Genomic DNA, 23,740 nt, shown 5'->3' on the forward strand with positions numbered 1-23,740 from the left:
TAGAAGAAAAATAAGCTACACACTTTAATGCAAGTATTTTTTTTATTCAACAGAAAGGCATAGCCAGGAAAAAAGGTAAAAATGTGTGGTTTTCAGAAGTGCTAAACTGAGAGATATTCAGAAAACATACATATCATACAGCTGCATGTATTTACTTCAGATTCTCCATTCCACACCCTCCTAGATCTTTCTTGATGATCCTAGAAATTTTTCACAACAAGCAATACCTACAGTAAATGGATGCTTTTATATCACTGAACTGTTTTGCTGACAGTAATTAACACAGGAAATACAATATTACCTTCAGAACAGTGCTGCAAAACCTTGTGCCGAAGTTGAACAAACCATGTTAGTAATTTTCATACCTTTGGACATATCTATGTTATTGATCTTTGCTCCAGGGAAGATAAAAGATTAAAACATTCCACTGAATATGACAGTCTGAAAATATGTTTTATTTTTTGTCTACACAGACATTTCTGGGCTTTTACTCGGTATAGATGAGCGAAATCTCAAACCCACCTCAACACTAGACGGCGCTGCTGAGCTCATACCTCCAGTTTCTTCTTCATGGCCAGTTTGTAGAGGATCTGGTAGCCGTCATCCCAGGCGTAGATCAGCTGCTCCAGCGGGTTGTACTTGAGGCTGGAGTGAGAGCCGTAGCGCTTGGGAAAGTACACTAGAGGTGCATCGTCATTGGTTACCATATCACTGACGTCAAAGACGCACTGGACGCGTGAGCGGCTGGGCAGCGCGGTGTTGTAGACCACATACACCGTGCCGCAGATGATGAAGGCGGCCTCTGCGTTCTCTCGCGTGCACGGCGTGTCCCACATCTGCTCGATGTCCAGCGTGTTGGCATCCATCTTGGCCAGAGAGATGTGCCTCTCAGTCTCCTTGGTGGCGTAGATGGCCCAGAGGCCCTCCTCATCTGCGGCCAGGTCAATGACCGTCTCCGGAGTCAGGCTGTACACGGGGACATGGTCCTGGACGGGGAACACAGCGCTGTCTGCCACCGAGCCATTCTGCAGGTTGTACTTGATCAGCCGAAGCTCCTTGCCTTCCTTCACGTAGTAGGCGTGGTTGTTGTAGACAGTGTGGCCGCTGCCTCGCCAAGGGGACGGAAGCTTCACGGTCTTGGCCATGGACGTGCCCTGGGAGATGGTGAAGTCCCGGATGGAGCCAAACTCATAGATGGTGTCCTCGTCTGTGCCGTTGAAGATATAGACTTTGCCCGAGTTACTGCCCACATCTTTGGTCCACATGCCCTTTGGGCCTCCGACTCGCTTCAAAATCTTCATGGCTTTGATGCTAGAGATCATATCCCTGCAGTCTGGAAGAGAAATGATAGATTCATGAGTTGGGCTAAAACCATGTTTTTTACATGGTAGTCAACATTACACGTCAGGTGCAGTGTAATTACAATGTACACATTGTTCCACTCCTTACAACTGTGATACCTGTAATACCAATGTCATAAAACATACTACACCATACCATATTGATAAAGTTCAACCAAAAGTAATACTGAGGGACTAGGTAAAGTTTAAAGGATAGTTCAATTTTTTATAGTACTTTTTTTTGTGAAGTTTAATCTTTTACGTGATCTGGAGTGGATTTCAGATGTTCAACCTGATTTTGTCAGAACATGCACCCCGAGTAGGCAACAGTACTCAGTTGTGTGTGGCAACATGTATAAGGATCACAGGAAATGAAACTTGATGAGTCACTGGCTATTCATCCGGCTGGAGTGCAACTAAGAGAAAATATTACAATTAAAGTGGTGCATAATTTAGAGTATGCTGTTTGAATAAGCATTGCATCTTTAGTCAGTCCTTCATCTACATATTTCATCAGCATGCTCTCACATCTCAGTACATACCTCCCATTTCCAAAACCTCAACAACCAAGTGTAAACAAACTATTTCCTGAATTGACTGCATTCAGATTGCTTTCTCTATGCAAATAAAGCGAACCATACGTTTTAGAGCAGAACAAAAAGTGTTAAGCACAACATTGAATGAAATCCACTTAAACTCTTTAATAATGGCCTCTGAGAGAAGAATAATGATATGAGGGAATATATATTTTCTAACCTACTTACATAACAGTACAATGGCTAAGACATTGTGGCCTTCTCTATCTCTGCTCATCATGTAGAAGATCTATTCAGGAACCAAGGCCTCATATTACCCCTACTGCTGAGTTTACTTCATTTGTCCTCTCCTTTGGCCTATGCTATGATCCTCTTAGTAAGTAATCATGTGTACTACATGTGCGTCTGTCCTCCCAATATGTTATCATGTCTACAGTACATGTCACGGAAGGGCTATGTAACTAACCACTGCTCTATTCTGCCTCTTCCCAGCAGGCCTTTACTATAATCCTCACAGGAAGTAACCACCATGTGAACTACTTGTGTCTCTATCCCCCCCAGTATGTCACCACGTCTGCCACGTCTCACCTGTGGCCTTGGCGTACTTGGCCTTGTTCTTCTCCTTCACCACAGTCACCTGCTGCTCCACCAGCTTGTCGTCCACGTCCACGCAGGGCTGCGCCCCGTTCTGTGTCTCCAGGTAGTCCATCTCGCGCTCCACGCGGTCCACGCGCGTCCCCACGCTGTCTAGATCCGTCCTCAGCGTCTCCTTGTCCTTGTCAAGGGTCTCAATCTGGGCAACCATCTGCTGCTTGAACTCCCGCAGCTCTGTGGCGTAGCGGTTCGTCTGCTCGTGCCATAGCGAGATACGGTCCTGGTGGGAGAGGTGAGAAGAAGACAGTTCAAGCATGTAGTGTAGAAGTAGTCCTGGAGGCATATGGGTTCTGTCCCTATTTCACAGGATGAATTAAAACCCTGTTCTCTGGGGCCACTGCCACAGTCATCACCAGTGTGGCGTCAGGCTCCACAGGGATGTTTCCTCTCTCCCTTACTGTTCCTTCTAAGTCTGGAACCTTTGGCCATCGCATTAAAGGAAGACAGAGACATTAAGTTAAGTGCAGGTTGAGGATCAGCTTTTCTGAGTGACTTGACTAGATTTGCACTCCAGTAATTGCAAGGGATGTATCAGCACGCAGGGGGTAATCTCAGTTAGGAGGGATTGGGAGTGCAGAAAGGTCAGGATTCGAGTTGTATTCAAGGGCCATTGGTGTGGCTAGGAACTAGGAAAAGACAGCTACAAATGCCACAGAAAGGGACAACCGGTGGATATAACACACTATGTGACAGGTTTGAAGTGGTACGCAGCAATATTTTTTTAATAAAAAAATATTCAAAGTCCACAGTAGACTGAATTATCACCTGATAAAGTATTTCAAGCAGACAGCTGCAGGACTGATTAAGGAGTCTCACTAAGGGAGATCCAACGCCAATATGAACTGAGTAATGACATTTCTAGACACTAGCCTACAGTACACTCTTAGAAATAAAGGTCCCCATAGGAGAACCCTTTTTGGTTCCAGGTAGAACCCTTTTTGGTTTCAGGTAGAACCCTTTTGGGTTCCAAGTAGAACCCTCTGTGGAAAGGGTTCTTTATGGAACCCAAAAGGGTTCTACCTGGAAACAAAAAGGGGTTTTCAACTGGTTCTCCTATGCCTATGGGGACAGACGAAGAACCATTTTAGGTTCTAGATAGCACCTTTTTTTCTAAGAGTGTATATTCCACAACCCAGCCTTCCTTCCTGCTACTATGTCCCAAGGATTTAGGGAATGGGAAGAGAGAGGGCTTTGTAAAGTCTCTCAACTTTTCAAAGGATCAATTGTTAAATCATTTCAAGAAATCCACAAGGAATTATATTCTAAACTAATTGTTATTGGTACCTTTAAGTAAGGCAATTCACTGTTGAAAAAGGATTGTTCCAAAAAACGACAGAGCCGGTTACTCCTGTAGATAAGATGATTGAATTACTTTATCAAGAGGAAAACATTGGGACCGTTTCAAACTTTTATCACAATATCCTTAACATGCAAACAGTATCTTTAGATAATCTTAGGAGCCCATGGCAGGGTGAATTACAGGATCAGATATCAGAGGAGAGTTGGGGGAATATATGGAAACACTATATTAAGCCACTACATGTAACTGAATGAGGGAGTTTTAATTCAAAGTACTACATCACTCTTTTATGAGCCCTGATAAACTTCATAAAATGAACAAAGGAATACATATCTGCAACGTGTTGGAGGCAGTGTGGACAAATAGGTACTTCCTCACATATATTTAGGAAAATCCTGTCTTTTTTAAATTCTCCATGTTATACAGGACATCATAGGGATTATTATTCAACCAGACCCATGTCATCTCCTACTAGGTATTGTTCCTGTGGATACACTCCACTCCTCTCCACTTAAATTGATAGATTATATTTTAGCAGCAGCAAGGAAATGCGTAAGAAAATGCAATTATTAAAAGATATGTGGTTAGGTCTATGCGGGAACTTGTTGACATGGAGATGATAAAATCAATCTTGCAACAAGTTCCTGACATATCTTATTCTGTCATTTCTGGGGTTTTGTTTGCTTGTTTCTATTATTTTTCTGATGTGGCTTTATCCAAATTGTATTCTTATTCTCTTGAAATGTTTGCTCTATACAACCAAAAATGTACCCTTAACATGTGAAACTCATTACGCTTCTTTGTGAAGACCACAAAGATATGTTGTGTATGTATTGTACATGTTCTTGATGTGCTCTCGAATAAAAATGAATGTATATAAAAAAAGGATTCTCACTAAAACCACGTTAATGCTTGCACCATAAACCTGAATTGGAAAGTATCGAATGCTCTTTCTCAGAACGACTCACTGGCTGGAAATGATCCGAGAGGTTTCTCTGAGTACAGTCGCTCAAAAAATAACTTTTAGGGAGGTATTTATGCAGGTATTTATTTATGCAGAGTCAGAACACATATAGAGAGAAGCCAACTACTTTCCATGTGAATAAGAATACTAGAAAGCAAGATGGAGAATGGGATATGGGTACACATAGCAGTGGAGCTGTTTATTGTACAACAACAACTTGAAGCGAGCCAGCTGGTCAGTCTTTTGCAGAGACCAACATTCTAATAACTCCAGGTACAAGGCTAATACATTTTTTTTTAAATATAAATCAGAACACCACAGAAGTCACCTGCATAAAAGATCTTCAAACTTCTATTCCCATTTGCTTCTATTTCGGGCGGAAACAAATTTATTGAAAGCATGAACTCTATACTTTCTGGGTGCAGCAGCAGAAACAGTCAGTCAATCTTTTTTCCTCAGAATCCCCACATCTGCATCCCATTGAAGGTTTCCCAGATCCCCAGAGAGTTTCCTTTCAGACTTATTCTGGAGCCCAGGGTCTGACTGGGAGCAGAAGAACAGTCTCTTACCTCAATGGCTAGCAGACGCCGCTCCAGGTAGTCCATCAGGGCTTGATGCTGGGCGTCAGCCAGGCAGGTCAAAGTGACAAGGATGAGAAAAACCCTCATTTTGTGGGAGGACAGGTCACCCTTTTCCTTGTTTGCGTGTCGACGGGAGGAGAGTGTGTGAGGAGGGGCCAACTTACGGTGTCCCTAACTTGACTGGAATGTTTTAATAAACACTCAGAGAGGGAGGAGTTTTGAACATCTGGTACTGCTGGAAACACACAGACTCTCTCGCCATTTCCTTTTTTCTTTCTCCCAACATAATAATTGTTGTCCACTGATTGCTAAATACCACATTAGTGATGTTTATAGGTCATTTTAGGTTGGGAGGTACTTTGTCATTTGCTTTTGTTCATTTTCTATGTTTTGTAGAGATTGAAATACATTGAAATGTATGATTGTTGTCTCGTATCACACTAAAATGCAATATTAAGAAGACAAGTTAAGGCAAAAATTATGTTTGCACATCTGTCACTCTTGATTAGAATAAAATATTGTTGTTTTTCACTCATATTAGTATTTTATTTAGTTTTAAGAAAACTCTTCAGCATTGATGGAAGAAAATTCGGATGCAACGCCGAGAGTGGAGGAAAATATTTTTGTCAAATAGAAGATACTTTCTCCCCTCGAATTTTTATTGGAACACTAACCTTCTCTTACATAACCAACATTCAACTAGCTCAGGTCAGGCTTAACATTTTGTAATTTCTTTCCCCTTTCCTTTAAAATAGTATTGTAAAATTAGTTTCACTATGTTCTATAACTGTTCATATGATGATTTGCATTTCTGACAAAGAGACAATTGTTCATAATTGTTCAATGACTATTGTCAGTCAAAATGAAACGTGGTTGTTAAATCAAGCCATCATTCCAGTTATGGTTTTCACAGCCTATGAGCACATTAAGTTCCCATCAAGTTCACATTACAGTAAGTTTTATCATCAAGTATACTTTGACTCATCTGATGAGAAGTCTGATTTATTCATGTGCACTGTCATTGGGTCTGGCAAGTACCATTTTGATTTCCTAATGCAAGTATTTTCTCATAATGAAAGTACAACAGTTTAGTGTTTTCTGTTTTCACACGTGACACGAGAGACTGTATGAATAGTCTAAAGTTGATGTTCAATGTCATGTCTAGGTTCAATTTAATGATTGAAATGACTAATTCAATCAGTGGATTTGTTTTGTAATATGTACAAGATCATAATTCCAGCAGGCCTACATCAGCCCCTTGAATACCATAACCACATCATGCCCCTGTCAAATGTTTTTATTGTTTCATCTGCTACTAGAAGTCAGTCTTAAGCTGTTTTTGAATATTTTGTTCAAGTGCATTACCCAGATTGTATATGTACTTTTTATTTTGATATGTTTTTATGTTTCTTCTTGCTGTACTTTTTGCCTGCATGTCTAAAGTGTTTCTATTTGAACTGATATGCAAATACACTAAATTATAAAAATCATCATTAGAAATAGTTGTAGTAATTTCTGTCAGAATATGCCAGATAGAGAGGTAGAAAACATGCCAATGGTGCAAGATGTAACAGAAGAAAATAGGACCTGGCAGTTTGTCTGTGGTTTTTAAGAATGTGACGCAAGATAGTATGTCTAGAAGTATTGAGCTTGCCAGCCAGACACACAAAGAGCAAGCAGCTGAGAGACTTTCCTTTGATCACAAAATGGAGACGTATGACAGCGACAAGTACTTCTACAGCAATGACATCCTGTACAATATTAGCTACGATCTAACCTACCTTGGGGAGCGCTCCAACTCCAGTCTTCCCTATTCTCACGTCTACCTGCCACTACTTTATTTTCTCATGTTTTTCACAGGCTTCCTGGGCAACCTCTTTGTGATCACAGTCATGGGCAGCCGGGGGAAGAGAGGCGGCCGTCTTGTGGATACGTTTGTTGTTAACCTGGCACTTGCGGACCTGGTGTTTGTCCTCACCCTCCCTCTGTGGGCCGTCTCGTCCAGTCAGGAGGGACACTGGCCTTTCGGCAACCTTCTCTGCAAGCTGAGCAGCTACATTGTCACCGTCAACCGCTTCTCCAACATCTTCTTCCTGACCTGTATGAGCGTGGACCGCTACCTGGCCGTGGTGGGCCTCATGGACTCCCGCTTTCTCCGCAGCAGCCAGTGTGTGCGTCTCAACTGCGCCGTGGTCTGGCTGCTATCCCTGGCTCTAGGTACCCCATCCCTGGTGTACCGTAGCATGTATACTCTCAATGGCAAACTCTTCTGTCGGGAGGATGAAGAGTCATCCTTCTTCCTGGGTCTGAGCCTGACCGTGGTCTTCGTGACCTTCGCCCTACCGGTGCTCATCATCATCCTCTGCTACGGTTCTATCCTGGCCCACCTGCGCCAACACTGTGTTGCAGCTTGCAACCCTCGCGCAGAAGCCCGACGCCGCCACTCTCTCAAGATGGTCTTCACCATAATCGTGGCCTTTGTGGTGTCTTGGCTTCCTTTCAACATCTTCAAGACCATCCTCATTGGTTTCAAGCTGTCTATGGCCGATCTGAGCCTTGAGACCGAGTCTGTCTTGAATCAGGGCCTTACCCTCTCCTGCTGCTTGGCCTTCCTCAACAGCTGCATGAACCCAGCCATCTACCTATTCCTGGACCACCACTTCAGAGGGCAGGTGGAGAACCAGTTCCTGAGCTGCGTGGGAAAGCTTGGGCTGCACCAAGGCTATGCCTCGTCCACTGACTTCTACAACGGTACCTCAGAGAGCTGCGGCACAACAGCCTCCAGAACTCGTCTCCAGCCACTTGACCAGAATGTCTGATAGCAGGGTCATGCACCTTTTACATCCTCTTTGCGGTCTGAAACGTTAAAGGGTGAGGTGAATCATTTTGTGTTATGATTTTAGGTGTTATGTAATTCAAGCTCAGTGAAAGCATTCTCTGAAATATATTTGGTGGATATTATAGCTTCTCAAAATAAGTCATATTTTACATATCATAATTGTATATTTTGATTATCACTGATAGTTTGAATTTAGGTTTTAGATTTTATTTATTCTCACCAAAGAAAATATTTGAAAGACAAAACAGTACAGATAAAAAAAAAACTGGTAAAAACAGAGTGCAAGTGAGGTTGATTTATTTAGCTTTCTTTTTTTTTTTTACGACCAGATGAAATAGGATGGTCTTTTTATGTCTAAATATTTTTTATATGAATAATTCATGAGTAGCCTGGTTATTATGATTGTTGACATTCTTAAATTCATAGTAATATTAAATTGCAATTTGTTAACATTAACATTCATTTGTTAATGGTTCCTTTTTGCTGTGTGAAATTCATTTCAACAATATTCAAAATGGTTGTCCATGTTCATCGCATTAGTAAGATTACATTTAATGTATTATAAAACATTTATAATAAACAGTTTTTTGTAATAAATTAAGTGTTCATATAATTGGCAATTATTGCAGATACTTTTTTCCGAATAATGTCATAGTTTACTAAGTCTTTTTGCACTTTCTACAATGGCATTTAACTGTGTGTACTTTTCACAATAAAGGAACACAAGAATGAAAATAAAGTTGAAAGATTTTAGGTATATATTAGGCATATTGAAATAAAGCATAATAACTAAGTAATGTATAACATTTCCTCATAAGTAGTTCCAATAATTATAGTATTGAAATGGTTATTTTTAACATAACTTCATAATTCATAGCTTTTATAGGCATAACATGTTCACACTACTTACTGACATATTTAGAAGGAGAAACACTTCTCAGTTTATTTCTCATGTCACTGTAACTTAATAAAAACAGACTTACCAATCAAAATTGATCCAGAAGCTCAACATTGTTTTTATCTGCTTCCTCAAAATGATTGGACTTTCATTCAAAACAGTAGCAAAATGTTATCTGCAACGAGATAATATCCTCTGCAATTGACAAAACAGAATGAATGATACAAAATAAAACGTTATTAAGACAAGTATTTTTCGTATGGGAATTTGTTGGCTGATTACATGACTTGAAAGTTCAAAGGTTCATTCATGCCCACATGTTTTTCCATTTCTTTTGCACTATGAATCATCTAGTTACAAAAGGGCTTGAGAAACTTGGGTTAGATACCAGTCTGTGGGAACCTACAGCACAACTGTACTTCCACCAACTAGTTCCCTTTAAGACCTTTTAGTGTGGAAAACCCTGACCTGACCTTCTGTTCCGCTTATTCAGAAAGATGGCAGTCTATTGATATGGACAATGAACTTCACAGTTTAATGCTTGAAGTCATGTCATTTTTCAAGTCACTGAAATCTAAGGTATTACAAAGTATCAGGTCACTGAAAACTAAGTTATTTCAATTACATTAATTGGAACACGCAAGGTAAATCAAAACGCTTTACATTGCCAAAATAACAAGATCTCAAAATGAATCTCACATCTAATGATTTTGCCTAGCAGATTCCTTATCTTTCGATGAAGATGTCTCTGTTACAAGGATGAGGCTTCCATATGAATTGTTTCTTTTAGAAAACTCATCTCACATTATAGTGACAGTTGTTTTATCTGCAGGGGAGAAACTGAGGGCCTCACCACGGACATGCTGAGGGCCTCACTGTTGGGACTTTATATTCTCTGTCAATCACGGCACCGTAATAAGAGGCATGATCCGTGACCCTTTAATCTCACTGCCAGGGACCGCTTTAGGTGACAGGGTGAGAGGCATCAGTCAGTTTCCGTTTGTGCTCTCTACGCGAGCAGTAATGAGAACAAACATTGTATCGTTTTCTCATGGCCTTATCTGTGACCCGTTGGCACCTGGTGTACACTCAGTTGCTCACTATGAGAATGGTTGTGAAACCTGTTTGAGTTAACCTTACTGGAGGTTGACGTTTGATGCGTAATCATCAGACCTAGGTGGTCCTTCAACAAGACCATTGCAAACTGAACATCTGATGATTGATAGATGATATCCAGATAGGCGTTTTAGCCTACACTCAATGGCAGTAGTGCAGAGGATGTGTTTACTTACATTTTGTGGGCAGAGAAAATCAAAAGAAGAGAAAATAAATTTGACCTAGCTTGCCCTCTAAAGGGAGAGTACAGATGGTGTGAAAACAGCCAGCACCTCAAAACAGTGATCACATGGCAGTGGCAGCCTGTGGTTTTGTAGCATTTCCTTCACTGTAATTTGTATTCATTTTATTTCACCTTTATTTAACCAGGTAGGCCAGTTGAGAACAAGTTCTCATTTACAACTGTGATCTGTCCTAGATAAAGCAAAGCAGTGCGACAAAAACAACACAGAGTTACACAGAAACAAACGTACAGTCAATAACACAATAGAAAAATCTATGTACAGTGTGTGCAAATGTAGAAGAGTAGGGAGGTAAGGCAATAAAAAGCCATAGAGGCGATATAATTACAATTTAGCATTAACACTGGAGTGATAGATGTGCAGATGATGATGTGCAAGTGGAGATACTGGGGTGCAAAAGAGCAAGAGGATAAATAACAATATGGGGATGATGTAGTCGGATGTGCTATTTACAGATGGGCTGTGTACAGTCGGGTGGGCTATTTACAGATTGGCTGTGTACGGGGTACAGTGATCGGTAAGCTGCTCTGACAGCTGAAGCTTAAAGTTAGAGAGGAACAGTACAGTTAGTCAGTCATCGCAGATACGGAATATCAACACCTAGATCAGACATTTACATAAATTGGGTGGTTATTGGATATTTGGAAGCACATTCCATGTTGATATAAAGTAATCAAGGTGCTTTACCAAACTGCAAAAAGTAATAAGCAATGTACTCCTGACACCTAGCGTTTGTAGGCTACAGTAGGCATTCTGGTTTAATGTACTCACCCACCCACTCACTCACTCACTCACTGGGGCTTCACGCAGTCCACACTCCACACACAGTCAGTCACCGTACATTTGTGGGTATAACTTTATCACATAGTCGCCACTCTATTCTATTTATTTCAATATATGTGAAGCCAACAGCTGGCATTAATTACACTGAGGATCTGATCACTGTCGGTAAATTGCTCTTTGATGTGATTGAGTCGAAGTTCTTAAGAAAGAAAAAAAAAACTAAAGGATTGGGATATCCCAATAGTTTGGAGATTTGGGGGTGCATTCACTTTTTTAACTTCTTCCTGCATATTAATTTGATATTTTAAAAGTATTACATTTTATTAAAATACAATTTTATTAAAGCATATCCGTTGTAGGGGAGATCGTTTAACTTGTGCAAAAGACAGTAAACTCACTCAAAGTGTCGCCCCTACTTTCGGGGACTGATACCATGGCCCATTCCCGTTGCGACGTCCCTCTTCAGAGTACGTAAGAAGCAATACTTCTACAACTTCTGGAAAACGTGGATGAAAGTTGATATGGACATACAATTAAGTTGTTCTACGCCCTCCAAAATTGGATATTTGACATATAGCATAAGAAGGTATGGTTGCTACTTTCCTTTTCGAAGTAAACAAACAACTTTTCCATCGCATTAAACAATGTGGGTTTTTTTACGAGAGTAGCGCAAGTTTTAGCCATAGCACAATGCTAGACCAAGTTCTGCAGACCTTGACTATAATAATTATGCAAAATTATTGTAAGCGTTTTCATAATATCCTTTACTTTGTATGCAATAATGTATAGGCCTACATTTCCATGCAGTAGTGTTTTTGTTTTATTTGTACTTTACCACTGCCTAACTCCAATTTTTGTTAAGCAACTGGAAAAATTAACTGTTTACACTTGAATCAAAAGTGAAAAGTTATGGACAGAATACTTTCTTACTGAGGTGGTCCCGTGACGACAACTTTGCAGATTAATGAATGAATGAATGAATGAATGAATCATTGAATGGTAAATGTTAATATAGTAGGGCAATTCCACCGTAACAGAGTGACGCTGATACTCCGATTTTATTCCCTTTAAAGGCCCAGTGCAGTCAGAATTGTGTGTTCCCTGTGATTTTTTGTTGTTGTTGTTGTTGTTGTATCATATTGTACAACAGCTGATATAACGAACACTAAACATGTGGAAATTGTTTTATCAGTAGCTAGGTTTCCATCCAATGGGCAACAGATTTTCATGTGAATATTCTAAAATCCGCATAAAGAAAATATGCTAATTTTCCAAACTGACTTGTTGCTGATGAAAATCAGTGTGATGACAATGCACACAATGTACTTTTTCGCTTAAGTTTTCATATACTGAATACAAAACTAAAGTTCAATGTGATACCATCGCATTTTCAACTCTACTAATAGTTTTGTCAAGCTGTTGCGTTAAATAGCAAATGTGCCTACACTGGTCTTGTATAACAAAACGCATAAGATCTCATTATCACAGACCTTATTTTCGGCGTTTATTCAAAAACCCTACAAAAACGTTAATTAATTTTCTCCTATAGGCTTTGTCCAACGAACCATGGCGGGTTAGTGCATACAAAGACTGCATTACTATTGCTCACTATAACTGGGCCCAAAATCTGTCTTCTCCAGCAGGTGGCGTTTAAAAAAAAGAAATTGCTCACCAAAAGCAAGGAGTTTTTGGTTGGAGGACAATGTGTGTAGCGTTTGGAGAACAAACAATATATGTACAGGCTTATTTGATCATAAATAAGTTGCATAATGATTAAGTTGTTATGAGTGTACTGATAAGTAGGACACGTGACATCCCGGTAACTTTGAGAAAAACGCTTTATATCGGAGTTGTGCCTGGTCGTCACTAGTTACCACAGCCACAAAGTCATAAACCCCCCATATTTCTACGTCACTTATAAAAATGTGATTTTTAAACCTAACCACACTGCTAACCTTACGCCTCATTGTAAATTAATCCCCCAAAATCACATTTGAGCTTTTATACATTTTTATGTTATAGCCAATTTGGACTTTGTGGGAACTAGTGGAAATCGTTGTGCCTGCTGTTCACACTAGCGATTCTCGTTAGTATCTTGGCAACGCAACAAAACACAAAGCTGATTTAACGTATTTAGGAAATCAGCCCTAACAATGTTGTCATCCAGAGTCACATTTATTTCCCCTACTATATCCTCCATACAGAAGTAAAAAAAAAATGTAAACCCATTTTTTTACTCCCCAATTACGTGGTATCCAATTGGTAGTAGTTACAGTCTTGTCTCATCGCTGCAACTCCCATATGGACTCGGGAGAAGCGAAGGTCGAGAGCCATGCGTCCTCTGAAACACAACCTAACCCAACCCAACTGCTTCTTGATACAATGAACATCCAACCCGGAAGCCAGCCGCACCAATGTGTCGGAGGAAACACCGTACCATACCTGGCGACCTGGTCAGCGTGCACTGCGCCCGGCACCAAGAGACAAAGATATCCCTGCCGGACAAACCCTCTATAACCCGGACGACGCTGGGCCAATTGTGCACCGCCCAATGGGCCTCCCGGTCGCGTCCGGCTGCGACAGAGCCTGGGCTCGAGCCCAGAATCACTGGTGGCACAGCCTTAGACCACTGCGCCACCCGGGAGGCCCAGAAGTTATTTTTTTTAAGGAAAACTTTATATAACCTCAAATCAAATTGTATTAGTCACATGTGCCTAATACAACAGGTGCAGACCTTACAGTGAAATGCTTACTTACAAGCCCCTAACCAACAATGCAGTTTCAAAAAATATGGATAAGAATAAGAGATAAAAGTAACAAGTAATTAAAGAGCAGCAGTAAAATAACAATAGTGAGACTATATACAGGGGGCTACCGATACAGAGTCAATGTGCGGGTGTAACAGTGTAGTACCCTACTTCAAGTCTCAGAGCGAGTGACGTCACTGATTGAAACGCTATTAGCGCGCACCACCGCTAACTAACTAGCCATTTCACATCGGTTACACGGGGGCACCGGTTAGTTGAGGTAGTATGTAGAGTATCTGGTAAGTATAATGGTGGCTCTAGCCAACAACTCGCAGATGCTGTGCGGGTAGGCTAGTCTACATGATGAGGTTATTATGGATAAGAGCGAGAATGTTTTTATTTGTCACACAGCAGTCAAGCATCGATCATCATGTCACCAGAATAGGACCCTTGATATTTATTTGAAAGGAGCATAATAAAGCTAATCACCTTGCACTTTCATCTCCCTGTGAAATTCATCATCATTTATTTCATCTGTAGCCTAATAATCTGCATGGTTTCCCGAGTCGTAGTGGGAGGGAGCACACACACAATGTCATCACATGTCTCCAAGTTTACGTCAATATTTATTTCCATCGCCAATTCTCGCATAATTAATTTTACCGAACGAGGAAATTATCTGTCTGCATTTATACAATTGTTTCCGGAACTTCCTGTTTCCTTCACAGATGTCATTATTATACATTTTTTTTGCAGTATCTTTATTAGCATTTAAACTGTTGATGGAAATCGTGATGTGTTTATTTCCTGAGAGTTGCTGGTTGAAAATACAATCAACATGGGACCTTGTAATCAGGTTTGCATGGGCAGGAGTTTCGGCTTTCCATGGTGACGTCACCATGTTGTAAATTGGTTAATAGACAAAGAGTTCCAATCTGCCATAAACTGAAAACTAGCTGTTAATCTCCGCACTCGGACCATTTGGGCTATAAAAGCTTTTTTTGCCTATTTTTAAAGGAAATCTATTACAGTAAGGTACTTAATTGTTACCCAGAAACTATTTGATATTGATATAAAAATGGCTGCATTGGGCCTTTTTAAAAGTATGCCAAACAAAAATAATTTATTTCAAAGTTTACTAAGCTAACATATGGAATCGTCATACCATGGATCATTTAGTTATTTCATTTTGAATTTAAGGACCCCTGTAGGTATCCCCCCCAAAATATATATTTTTTTTATTTAATATAATATTGAATTTGGCATTTACTACTATAGCCCATAGAAACGCATTGAATAACACATTCATAAATGGCAAAGCAGACAGTCAAAAAATTATTCCAAAGGAATCATTTTTATTTTATTTCACCTTTATTTAACCAGGTAGGACAGTTGAGAACAAGTTCTCATTTACAACCTGGCCGAGATGAAGCAAAGCAGTGCGACACAAACAACAACACAGAGTTACACATAAACAAACGTACAGTCAATAACACAATAGAAAAATCTAAGTACAGTGTGTGCAAATGAGGTAAGATTAGGGAGGTTAGGCAATAAATAGGCCGTAGTGGCGAAGTAATTACAATTTAGCAATTAAACACTGGAGTGATAGATGTGCAAGTAGAGATACTGGGGTGCAATGGAGCAACAACAAAAAATATAACAATATGGGGATGAGGTAGTTGGATGGGCTATTTACAGATGGGCTATGTACAGGTGCAATGATCTGTGAGCTGCTCTGACAGCTGATGCTTAAAGTTAGAGATATGAGTCTCCAGCTTCAGTGATTTTTGCAATTCGTTCCAGTCATTGGCAGCAGAGAACAGGAAGGAAAGACGGCCAAAGGAGGAATTGGCTTTGGGGGTGACCAGTGAAATATACGTGCTGGAGCGCGTGCTACGGGTGGGTGCTGTTATGGTGACCAGTGAGCTAAGGCGGGGCTTTACCTAGCAAAGACTTGTAGATGACCTGGAGCCAGTGGGTTTGGCAACAAATATGAAGCAAGGCCAGCCAATGAGAGCATACATGTTGCAGTGGTGGGTAGTGTATGGGGCTTTGGTGACAAAACGGAAGGCATTGTGATGGACTGCATACAATTTGCTGAGTACCATACCTGAGTGTTGGAGGCTATTTTGTAAATTACATCGCCAAAGTAGTGGATTGGTAGGATGGTCACTTTTACGAGGGTATGTTTGGCAGCATGAGTGAAGGATGCTTTGTTGCGAAATAGGAAGCCGATTCAAGATTTAATTTTGGATTGGAGATGTTTGATGTGAGTCTGGAAGGAGAGCTTACAGTCTAACCAGACACCTAGGTATTTGTAGTTGTCCACATATTCTAAGTCAGAACCGTCCAGAGTAGTGATTCTGGACGGTTTTGACTTAGAAGTTGTGAAGGGCAGTTGTGGGCAGCGATCGGTTGAAGAGCATGCATTTAGTTTTACTTGCATTTAAGAGCAGTTGGAGACCACAGAAGGAGAGTTGTATGGCATTGAAGCTCGTCTGGAAGTTAGTTAAGTGTCCAAAGGGCCAGAAGTATACAGAATGGTGTCATCTGCATAGAGGTGGATCAGAGAATCACCAGCAGCAAGAGCGACATCATTGATGAATACCAAGAAGATAGTCGGCCCTGAGAATTGAACCCTGTGGCACCCCCATAGACTGCCAGAGGTCCGGACAACAGGCCCTCCGATTTGACACACTGAACTCTATCAGAGAAGTAGTTGGTGAACCAGGCGAGGCAGTCATTTGAGAAGCCAAGGCTGTTGAGTCTGCCAATAAGAATGTTGTGATTGACAGAGTCGAAAGCCTTGGCCAGGTCGATGAAGACGGCTGCACAGTACTCTCTTTTATCGATAGCGGTTATGATATCGTTTAGGACCTTGAGCGTGGCTGAGGTGCACCCATGACCAGCTCGGGAACCAGATTGCATAGCGGAGAAGGTACGGTGGGATTCGAAATGGTCAGTGATCTGTTTGTTAACTTGGCTTTCGAAGACCTTAGAAAGGCAGGGTAGGATAGATATAGGTCTGTAACAGTTTGGGTCTAGTGTCTCCCCCTTTGAAGAGGGGGATGACTGCAGTAGCTTTCCAATCTTTGTGGATCTCAGATGATACGAAAGAGAGGTTGAACAGGCTAGTAATAGGGCTTGCAACAATTGCGGCGGATCATTTTAGAAAGAGAGGGCCCAGCTGATTTGTAGGGGTCCAGATTTTGCAACTCTTTCAGAACATCAGATATTTGGGTGAAGGAGAAATGGGGGGGGGCACAAAACTACCTCCATGCTTCCATTACTTAAAAAAAAAAAACTGTACCGGGTTACCTTCAGAGTCCCGTGATACTTGTGGGGGTCTTGATGAAAGCAGAGAACACCATTGTGTTTGTGAGAATATCCTCTTTACATCGTGGGGTCATATTAGTCCAGAAGCTACAGAGGTTTTCATGAAGACCAATTTTCGGGATGTCTCATGGTCTAACAAACACAGTTGTAGCTCGGCCACCTTCCACTGCAGATGCAGAAGGCCGACGTAGGCATATTCAGTGGATTGAGACGCAGCCCTGATATATCTAGCAACCTGTTACGGAACGCCTTAACCAATATCCAATGGTAGAGCGTGGCGCGAAATACAAATACCTTAAAAATGCTATAACTTCAATTTCTCAAACATATGACTATTTTACACCATTTTAAAGACAAGACTCTCGTTAATCTAACCACACTGTCCGATTTCAAAAAGGCTTTACAACGAAAGCAAAACATTAGATTATGTCAGCAGAGTACCCAGCCAGAAATAATCAGACACCCATTTTTCAAGCTAGCATATAATGTCACATAAACCCAAACCACAGCTAAATGTAGCACTAACCTTTGATGATCTTCATCAGATGACAACCCTAGGACATTATGTTATACAATACATGCATGTTTTGTTCAATCAAGTTCATATTTATATCAAAAACCAGCTTTTTACATTAGCATGTGACTAGCATGTGACTAGCATTCCCACCGAACACTGCCGGTGAATTTACTAAATTACTCACAATAAACGTTCACAAAAAGCATAACAATTATTTTAAGAATTATAGATACAGAACTCCTCTATGCACTCGATATGTCCGATTTTAAAATAGCTTTTCGGTGAAAGCACATTTTGCAATATTCTCGGGTAGATAGCCCGGCATCACAGGGCTAGCTATTTAGACACCCAGCAAGTTTAGCACTCACCAAAGTCAGATTTACTACAAGAAAAATGTTATTACCTTTGCTGTCTTCGTCAGAATGCACTCCCAGGACTTCTACTTCAATAACAAATGTTGGTTTGGTCCCAAATAATCCATAGTTATATCCAAATAGCGGCGTTTTGTTCGTGCGTTCAAGACACTATCCGAAAGGGTAAATAAGGGTGACGAGCATGGCGCAATTCGTGACAAAAAAATTCTAAAAAATTCTAAATATTCCATTACCGTACTTCGAAGCACGCTGTTTAAAATCAATTTTTATGCCATTTTTCTCATTAAAAAAAACGATAATATTCCGACCGGGAATCTGCGTTTAGGTAAACAGACGAAAGAAAATAAAGCATGGGGTCGACTCGGGCACGCGCCTAAGCCCATAGTACTCTGATCGGCCACTTGCCAAACGCGATAAAGTGTTTCAGCCAGAGGCTGCCTCGATATCGTTCAGCTTTTTCCCGGACTCTGAGAGCCTATGGAAGCCGTAGGAAGTGTCACGTTATTGCAAAGATCCTCAGTCTTCAATAAAAAGAGCCAAGATGAAACACAACTTGTCAGACAGGCCACTTCCTGCATGGAATCTTCTCAGGTTTTGGCCTGCCATATGAGTTCTGTTATACTCACAGACACCATTCAAACAGTTTTAGAAACTTTAGGGTGTTTTCTATCCAAAGCCAATAATTATATGCATATTCTAGTTACTGGGCAGGAGTAGTAACCAGATTAAATCGGGTACGTTTTTTATCCGGCCGTGTCAATACTGCCCCCTAGCCCTAACAGGTTAAACCTCTTGGGGCTAGGTGGGACGCTAGCGTGCCACCCGTGGTGCACTCCATCAACAGCAGGTGCATTTCAAGAGCGGCAAATTTGAATCCAAATAAATGTCAAAATTCAAATTTTTCAAAAATACAACTATTTTACACCATTTGAAAGATAAACATCTCCTTAATCTAACCACGTTTTACGATTTCAAAAAGGTTTTACGGCGAAAGCATAAATTTAGAGTATGTTAGGACAGTACATTTACAAGAGTTGTGTGTAATGTTTTGTCAAGTCAAAGACAGGGTCACCAAAACCATAAAACCAGCTAAAATGATGCACTAGCCTTTTACAATCTCCATCAGATGACACTCCTAGGACATTATGTTAGACAATGCATGCATTTTTAGTTCTATCAAGTTCATATTTATATCCAAAAACAGCGTTTTACTATGGCATTGATGTTGAGGAAATCGTTTCCCTCCAATAACCGGCAGTCAAGTCAGCGTCACAAATTAAATAATTAAAATTAGAAAACATTGGTAAAATATTATATTGTCATTTAAAGAATTATAGATTTACATCTCTTGAACTCAATCAACTTGCCAGATTTAAAAATAACCTTACTGGGAAATCACACTTTGCAATAATCTGAGCACTGCGCCCAGACAAATACGCGTTGCGATACAGACTAGACGTCATGTTGGGGAGATCTAAAATCGAAAATACTATGTAAATAATCCATTACCTTTGATTCTCTTCATCAGATGTCACTTCCAGGTATCACAGGTCCATAACGAATGTAGTTTTGTTCAAAAAAGCTCATCATTTATGTCCAAAAATCTCCGTCTCGTTAGCACATGATGTAAGCCAGCCGGACTTCTCGTCATGAACGAGGGGAAAAAAATATATTTCCGTTCGTTCAAACATGTCAAACGTTGTATAGCATAAATCATTAGGGCCTTTTTTAACCAGAACATGAATAATATTCAAGGTGGACGAATGCATACTCTTTTATAACGTATTGGAACGAGGGTACCCAACATGAACTCGCGCGCCAGGTGTCTAATGGGACATCATCGTTCCATGGCTCTTGTTCGGTCAGATCTCCCTCCAGAAGACTCAAAACACTTTGTAAAGGCTGGTGACATCTAGTGGAAGCAATAGGAAGTGCCAAAATATTCCTAAGCCCCTGTGTTTTTCAATGGGATAGGTTTAAAGTCAATACAACACATCAGGTATCCACTTCCTGTCAGAAAATGTCTCAGGGTTTTGCCTGCCAAATGAGTTCTGTTATACTCACAGACACCATTCAAACAGTTTTAGAAACTTTAGAGTGTTTTCTATCCATATGTAATAAGTATATGCATATTCTAGTTACTGGGTAGGATTAGTAACCAGATTAAATCAGGTACATTTTTTTTATCCAGACGTGCAAATGCTGCCCCCTAGACCCAACAGGTTAACGGAGTGTGCGAGCACACTTGTTTGGTTCAGCTAGCCGACTTTGGCTATGCGCCAGCCAAACTGAAGCATGCTGACACTTTAAGGCTCTAAGAGCTTCATTTTGTAATTTTTTTATTTTTTATCCTGAAAAACTCCCCAGTCCTTAATGATTACAAGCATACACATAACATGATGCAGCCACAACTGTGCTTGGAAATATGGAGAGTGGTACTCAGTAATGTGTTTTGTATTGGATTTGCCCCAAACATAACACTATTCAGGACAAAAAGTGAATTGCTTTGCCATGTTTTTTGCAGTCTTACTTTAGTGCCTTGTTGCAAACAGGATGCATGTTTTGGAATATTTTTATTCTCTACAGGCTTCCTTTTCACTCAGTCATGTAGGTTAATATTGTGGAGTAACTATACTGCTCAAAAAAATAAAGGGAACACTTAAACAACACAATGTAACTCCAAGTCAATCACACTTCTGTGAAATCAAACTGTCCACTTAGGAAGCAACACTGATTGACAATACATTTCACATGCTGTTGTGCAAATGGAATAGACAACACGTGGAAATTATAGGCAATTAGCAAGACACCCCCAATAAAGGAGTGGTTCTGCAGGTGGTAACCACAGACCACTTCTCAGTTCCTATGCTTCCTGGCTGATGTTTTGGTCACTTTTGAATGCTGGCGGTGCTTTCACTCTAGTGGTAGCATGAGACGGAGTCTACAACCCACACAAGTGGCTCAGGTAGTGCAGCTCATCCAGGATGGCACATCAATGCGAGCTGTGGCAAGAAGGTTTGCTGTGTCTGTCAGCGTAGTGTCCAGAGCATGGAGGCGCTACCAGGAGACAGGCCAGTACATCAGGAGACGTGGAGGAGGCCGTAGGAGGTCAACAACCCAGCAGCAGGACCGCTACCTCCGCCTTTGTGCAAGGAGGAGCAGGAGGAGCCCTGCAAAATGACCTCCAGCAGGCCACAAATGTGCATGTGTCTGCTCAAACGGTCAGAAACAGACTCCATGAGGGTGGTATGAGGGCCCGACGTCCACAGGTGGGGGTTGTGCTTACAGCCCAACACCGTGCAGGATGTTTGGCATTTGCCAGAGAACACCAAGATTGGCAAATTCGCCACTGGCGCCCTGTGCTCTTCACAGATGAAAGCAGGTTCACACTGAGCACATGTGACAGACGTGACAGTCTGGAGACGCCATGAAGAACGTTCTGCTGCCTGGAACATCCTCCAGCATGACCGGTTTGGCGGTGGGTCAGTCATGGTGTGGGGTGGCATTTCTTTGGGGGGCCGCACAGCCCTCCATGTGCTCGCCAGAGGTAGCCTGACTGCCATTTGGTACTGAGATGAGTTCCTCAGACCCCTTGTGAGACCATATGCTGGTGTGGTTGGCCCTGGGTTCCTCCTAATGCAAGACAATGCTAGACCTCATGTGGCTGGAGTGTGTCAGCAGTTCCTGCAAGAGGAAGGCATTGATGCTATGGACTGGCCCGCCCGTTCCCCAGACCTGAATCCAATTGAGCACATCTGGGACATCATGTCTCGCTCCATCCACCAACGCCACATTGCACCACAGACTGTCCAGGAGTTGGCGGATGCTTTAGTCCAGGTCTGGTAGGAGATCCCTCAGAAAACCATCCGCCACCTCATCAGGAGCATGCCCAGGCATTGTAGGGAGGTCATACAGGCACGTGGAGGCCACACACACTACTGAGCCTCATTTTGACTTGTTTTAAGGACATTACATCAAAGTTGGATCAGCCTGTAGTGTGGTTTTCCACTTTAATTTAGAGTGTGACTCCAAATCCAGACCTCCATGGGTTGATAAATTGGATATCCATTGATTATTTTTGTTGTCAGCACATTCAACTATGTAAAGAAAAAAGTATTTAATAAGATTATTTCATTCATTCAGATCTAGGATGTGTTATTTTAGTGTTCCCTTAATTTTTTTGAGCAGTGTACAATGTTGATCCATCCTCAGTGTTCTCCTATCACAGCCATTAAACTCAGGAACTGTTTTGGCCTCATGGTGAAATCCCTGGGTGGTTTCTTTCCTCTACGGCAACTGAGTTGGGAAGGACACCTGCAATTTTGTAGTGACTCGGTGTATTGATACACGATCCAAAGTGTAATTAATAACTACCATGCTCACAGGAACATTCAATGTCTGTTTTTTTTACCCATCTACCAACAGGTGCCCTTTGTGAGGCATAGGAAAACCTCCCTGGTCTTTGTGGTTGAAATTCACTGCTCAACTGAGGGACCTTACAATTATCTGTATGTGTGGGGTACAGAGATGAGGCAGTCATTCAAAAATCATGTTAAACACTATTATTTCACACAGTGAGGCCACGCAACTTATGTGACTTGTTAAGCAAATGTCTACTCCTGAACTTATTTAGGCTTGCCATAACAAAGGGGTTGAATACTTATTGACTTAAGACATTTCAGCTTTTCATTTTTAATTTATTTGACGACAAATCATAATATAATCCATTTTAAATTCAGGCTGCAACACAACAAAATGTGGAAAAGTTAAGGGGTGTAAATACTTTCTGAAGGCGCTGTATGTGGGTTTTTGGTAACAGAATGACAAGACACTAGGCAATATTCCTTAAACTTACAGTAGGAAAATCATTTCTGTAAAACTAAATCTACTTATTGATATTAACAGGGGTCTTTACTTCAACATTGTGTTTTAATGTATTTCTAGTAACTTTTATCTGCTAGGTGTTTTCTAAGACCCATTTTCCATGTGTTTCACCAGAAATCAAAGCCTTTGCTTATTCCAAATTTTTAGAATGGAAAATGGTAGAAAAAATTATATACACTTTCATTTAAAAAAAAATTACAGGCTTAGCTTTCATTGAACACCAATTTTGATCTGCTCCTATGAACTTCACATTTGTGCTCAAGGGACATTTTTTTTTAAAGGATATTTCCCAGTAGCTAAATGAAATACTAAACAATGTAGCTAGTATTAATGATTGTGGGACAGATTTTCGGCCAATTATTTTCCCCTAAACTTGATACCACTTTATAGGTTCGTTTTGTGGTTGAGTATGACCAATGCTTACAAAAAAAACTGCATGACAGTGCAGTGAACTGTAATATTTTGGACACATTTTAAGGCACTGCTGTTAGGCTATACTGTTCTAAATTCAGTGAGGCTATATCCCTGGTCGTAGCTTTATATTGGCCTTTTTAATAATAAGCAATATGAAATGGAAAGGCCTATACTTTGCCTGGTGGACCAGACGGGTGATTTGGATTTCCAAT

At 40.9% G+C, this 23,740-nt stretch overlaps 3 protein-coding genes across 4 annotated transcripts in view; 2 read left to right on the plus strand and 1 right to left on the minus strand.

Moving 5' to 3' along the window:
* Positions 1-23: 23 nt before the first annotated feature.
* Positions 24-5,593, minus strand: olfml3b (olfactomedin-like 3b). Its single transcript, XM_014132528.2, has 3 exons — positions 5,364-5,593; positions 2,465-2,750; positions 24-1,333 (listed from the first exon to the last, which is right to left on the minus strand). Exons 1-3 carry the CDS (start codon positions 5,460-5,462, stop codon positions 549-551), a joined length of 1,170 nt encoding a protein of 389 aa, XP_013988003.1. The 5' UTR covers positions 5,463-5,593; the 3' UTR covers positions 24-548.
* Positions 5,594-5,664: 71 nt separating this feature from the next.
* LOC106565493 (probable G-protein coupled receptor 25) lies at positions 5,665-9,340 on the plus strand. The gene has a single exon (XM_045691594.1). The coding sequence runs from the start codon at positions 7,007-7,009 to the stop codon at positions 8,192-8,194; it is 1,188 nt and encodes a 395-aa protein (XP_045547550.1). The 5' UTR covers positions 5,665-7,006; the 3' UTR covers positions 8,195-9,340.
* A 2,340-nt stretch (positions 9,341-11,680) lies between these two features.
* The window catches only part of LOC106565419 (innate immunity activator protein), a 42,349-nt gene continuing 30,289 nt past the window's right edge, over positions 11,681-23,740 (plus strand). The window contains exon 1 of one of the 2 annotated variants that reach the window (XM_014132531.2): positions 11,681-11,839. The gene's annotated coding sequence lies outside the window, so the exon portion shown is untranslated. The remainder of the gene's footprint in view (positions 11,840-23,740) is intronic. The other variant, XM_014132529.2, reaches the window with a different exon arrangement.

This window comes from Salmo salar, chromosome ssa12, assembly GCF_905237065.1.
Source record: "Salmo salar chromosome ssa12, Ssal_v3.1, whole genome shotgun sequence".
NCBI lineage: Eukaryota > Metazoa > Chordata > Actinopteri > Salmoniformes > Salmonidae > Salmo > Salmo salar.

Excerpts from the sequence above, each read along its gene's own strand:
- olfml3b (XM_014132528.2), bottom strand. The coding sequence starts at position 5,462 with ATGAGGGTTTTTCTCATCCTTGTCACTTTGACCTGCCTGGCTGACGCC. Across the intron at positions 2,751-5,363 it reads GGCGTCTGCTAGCCATTGAG|GACCGTATCTCGCTATGGCA; the intron begins GTAAGAGACTGT and ends CTCTCCCACCAG. Across the intron at positions 1,334-2,464 it reads CAAGTACGCCAAGGCCACAG|ACTGCAGGGATATGATCTCT; the intron begins GTGAGACGTGGC and ends TTTCTCTTCCAG.
- LOC106565493 (XM_045691594.1), top strand. The coding sequence starts at position 7,007 with ATGTCTAGAAGTATTGAGCTTGCCAGCCAGACACACAAAGAGCAAGCA.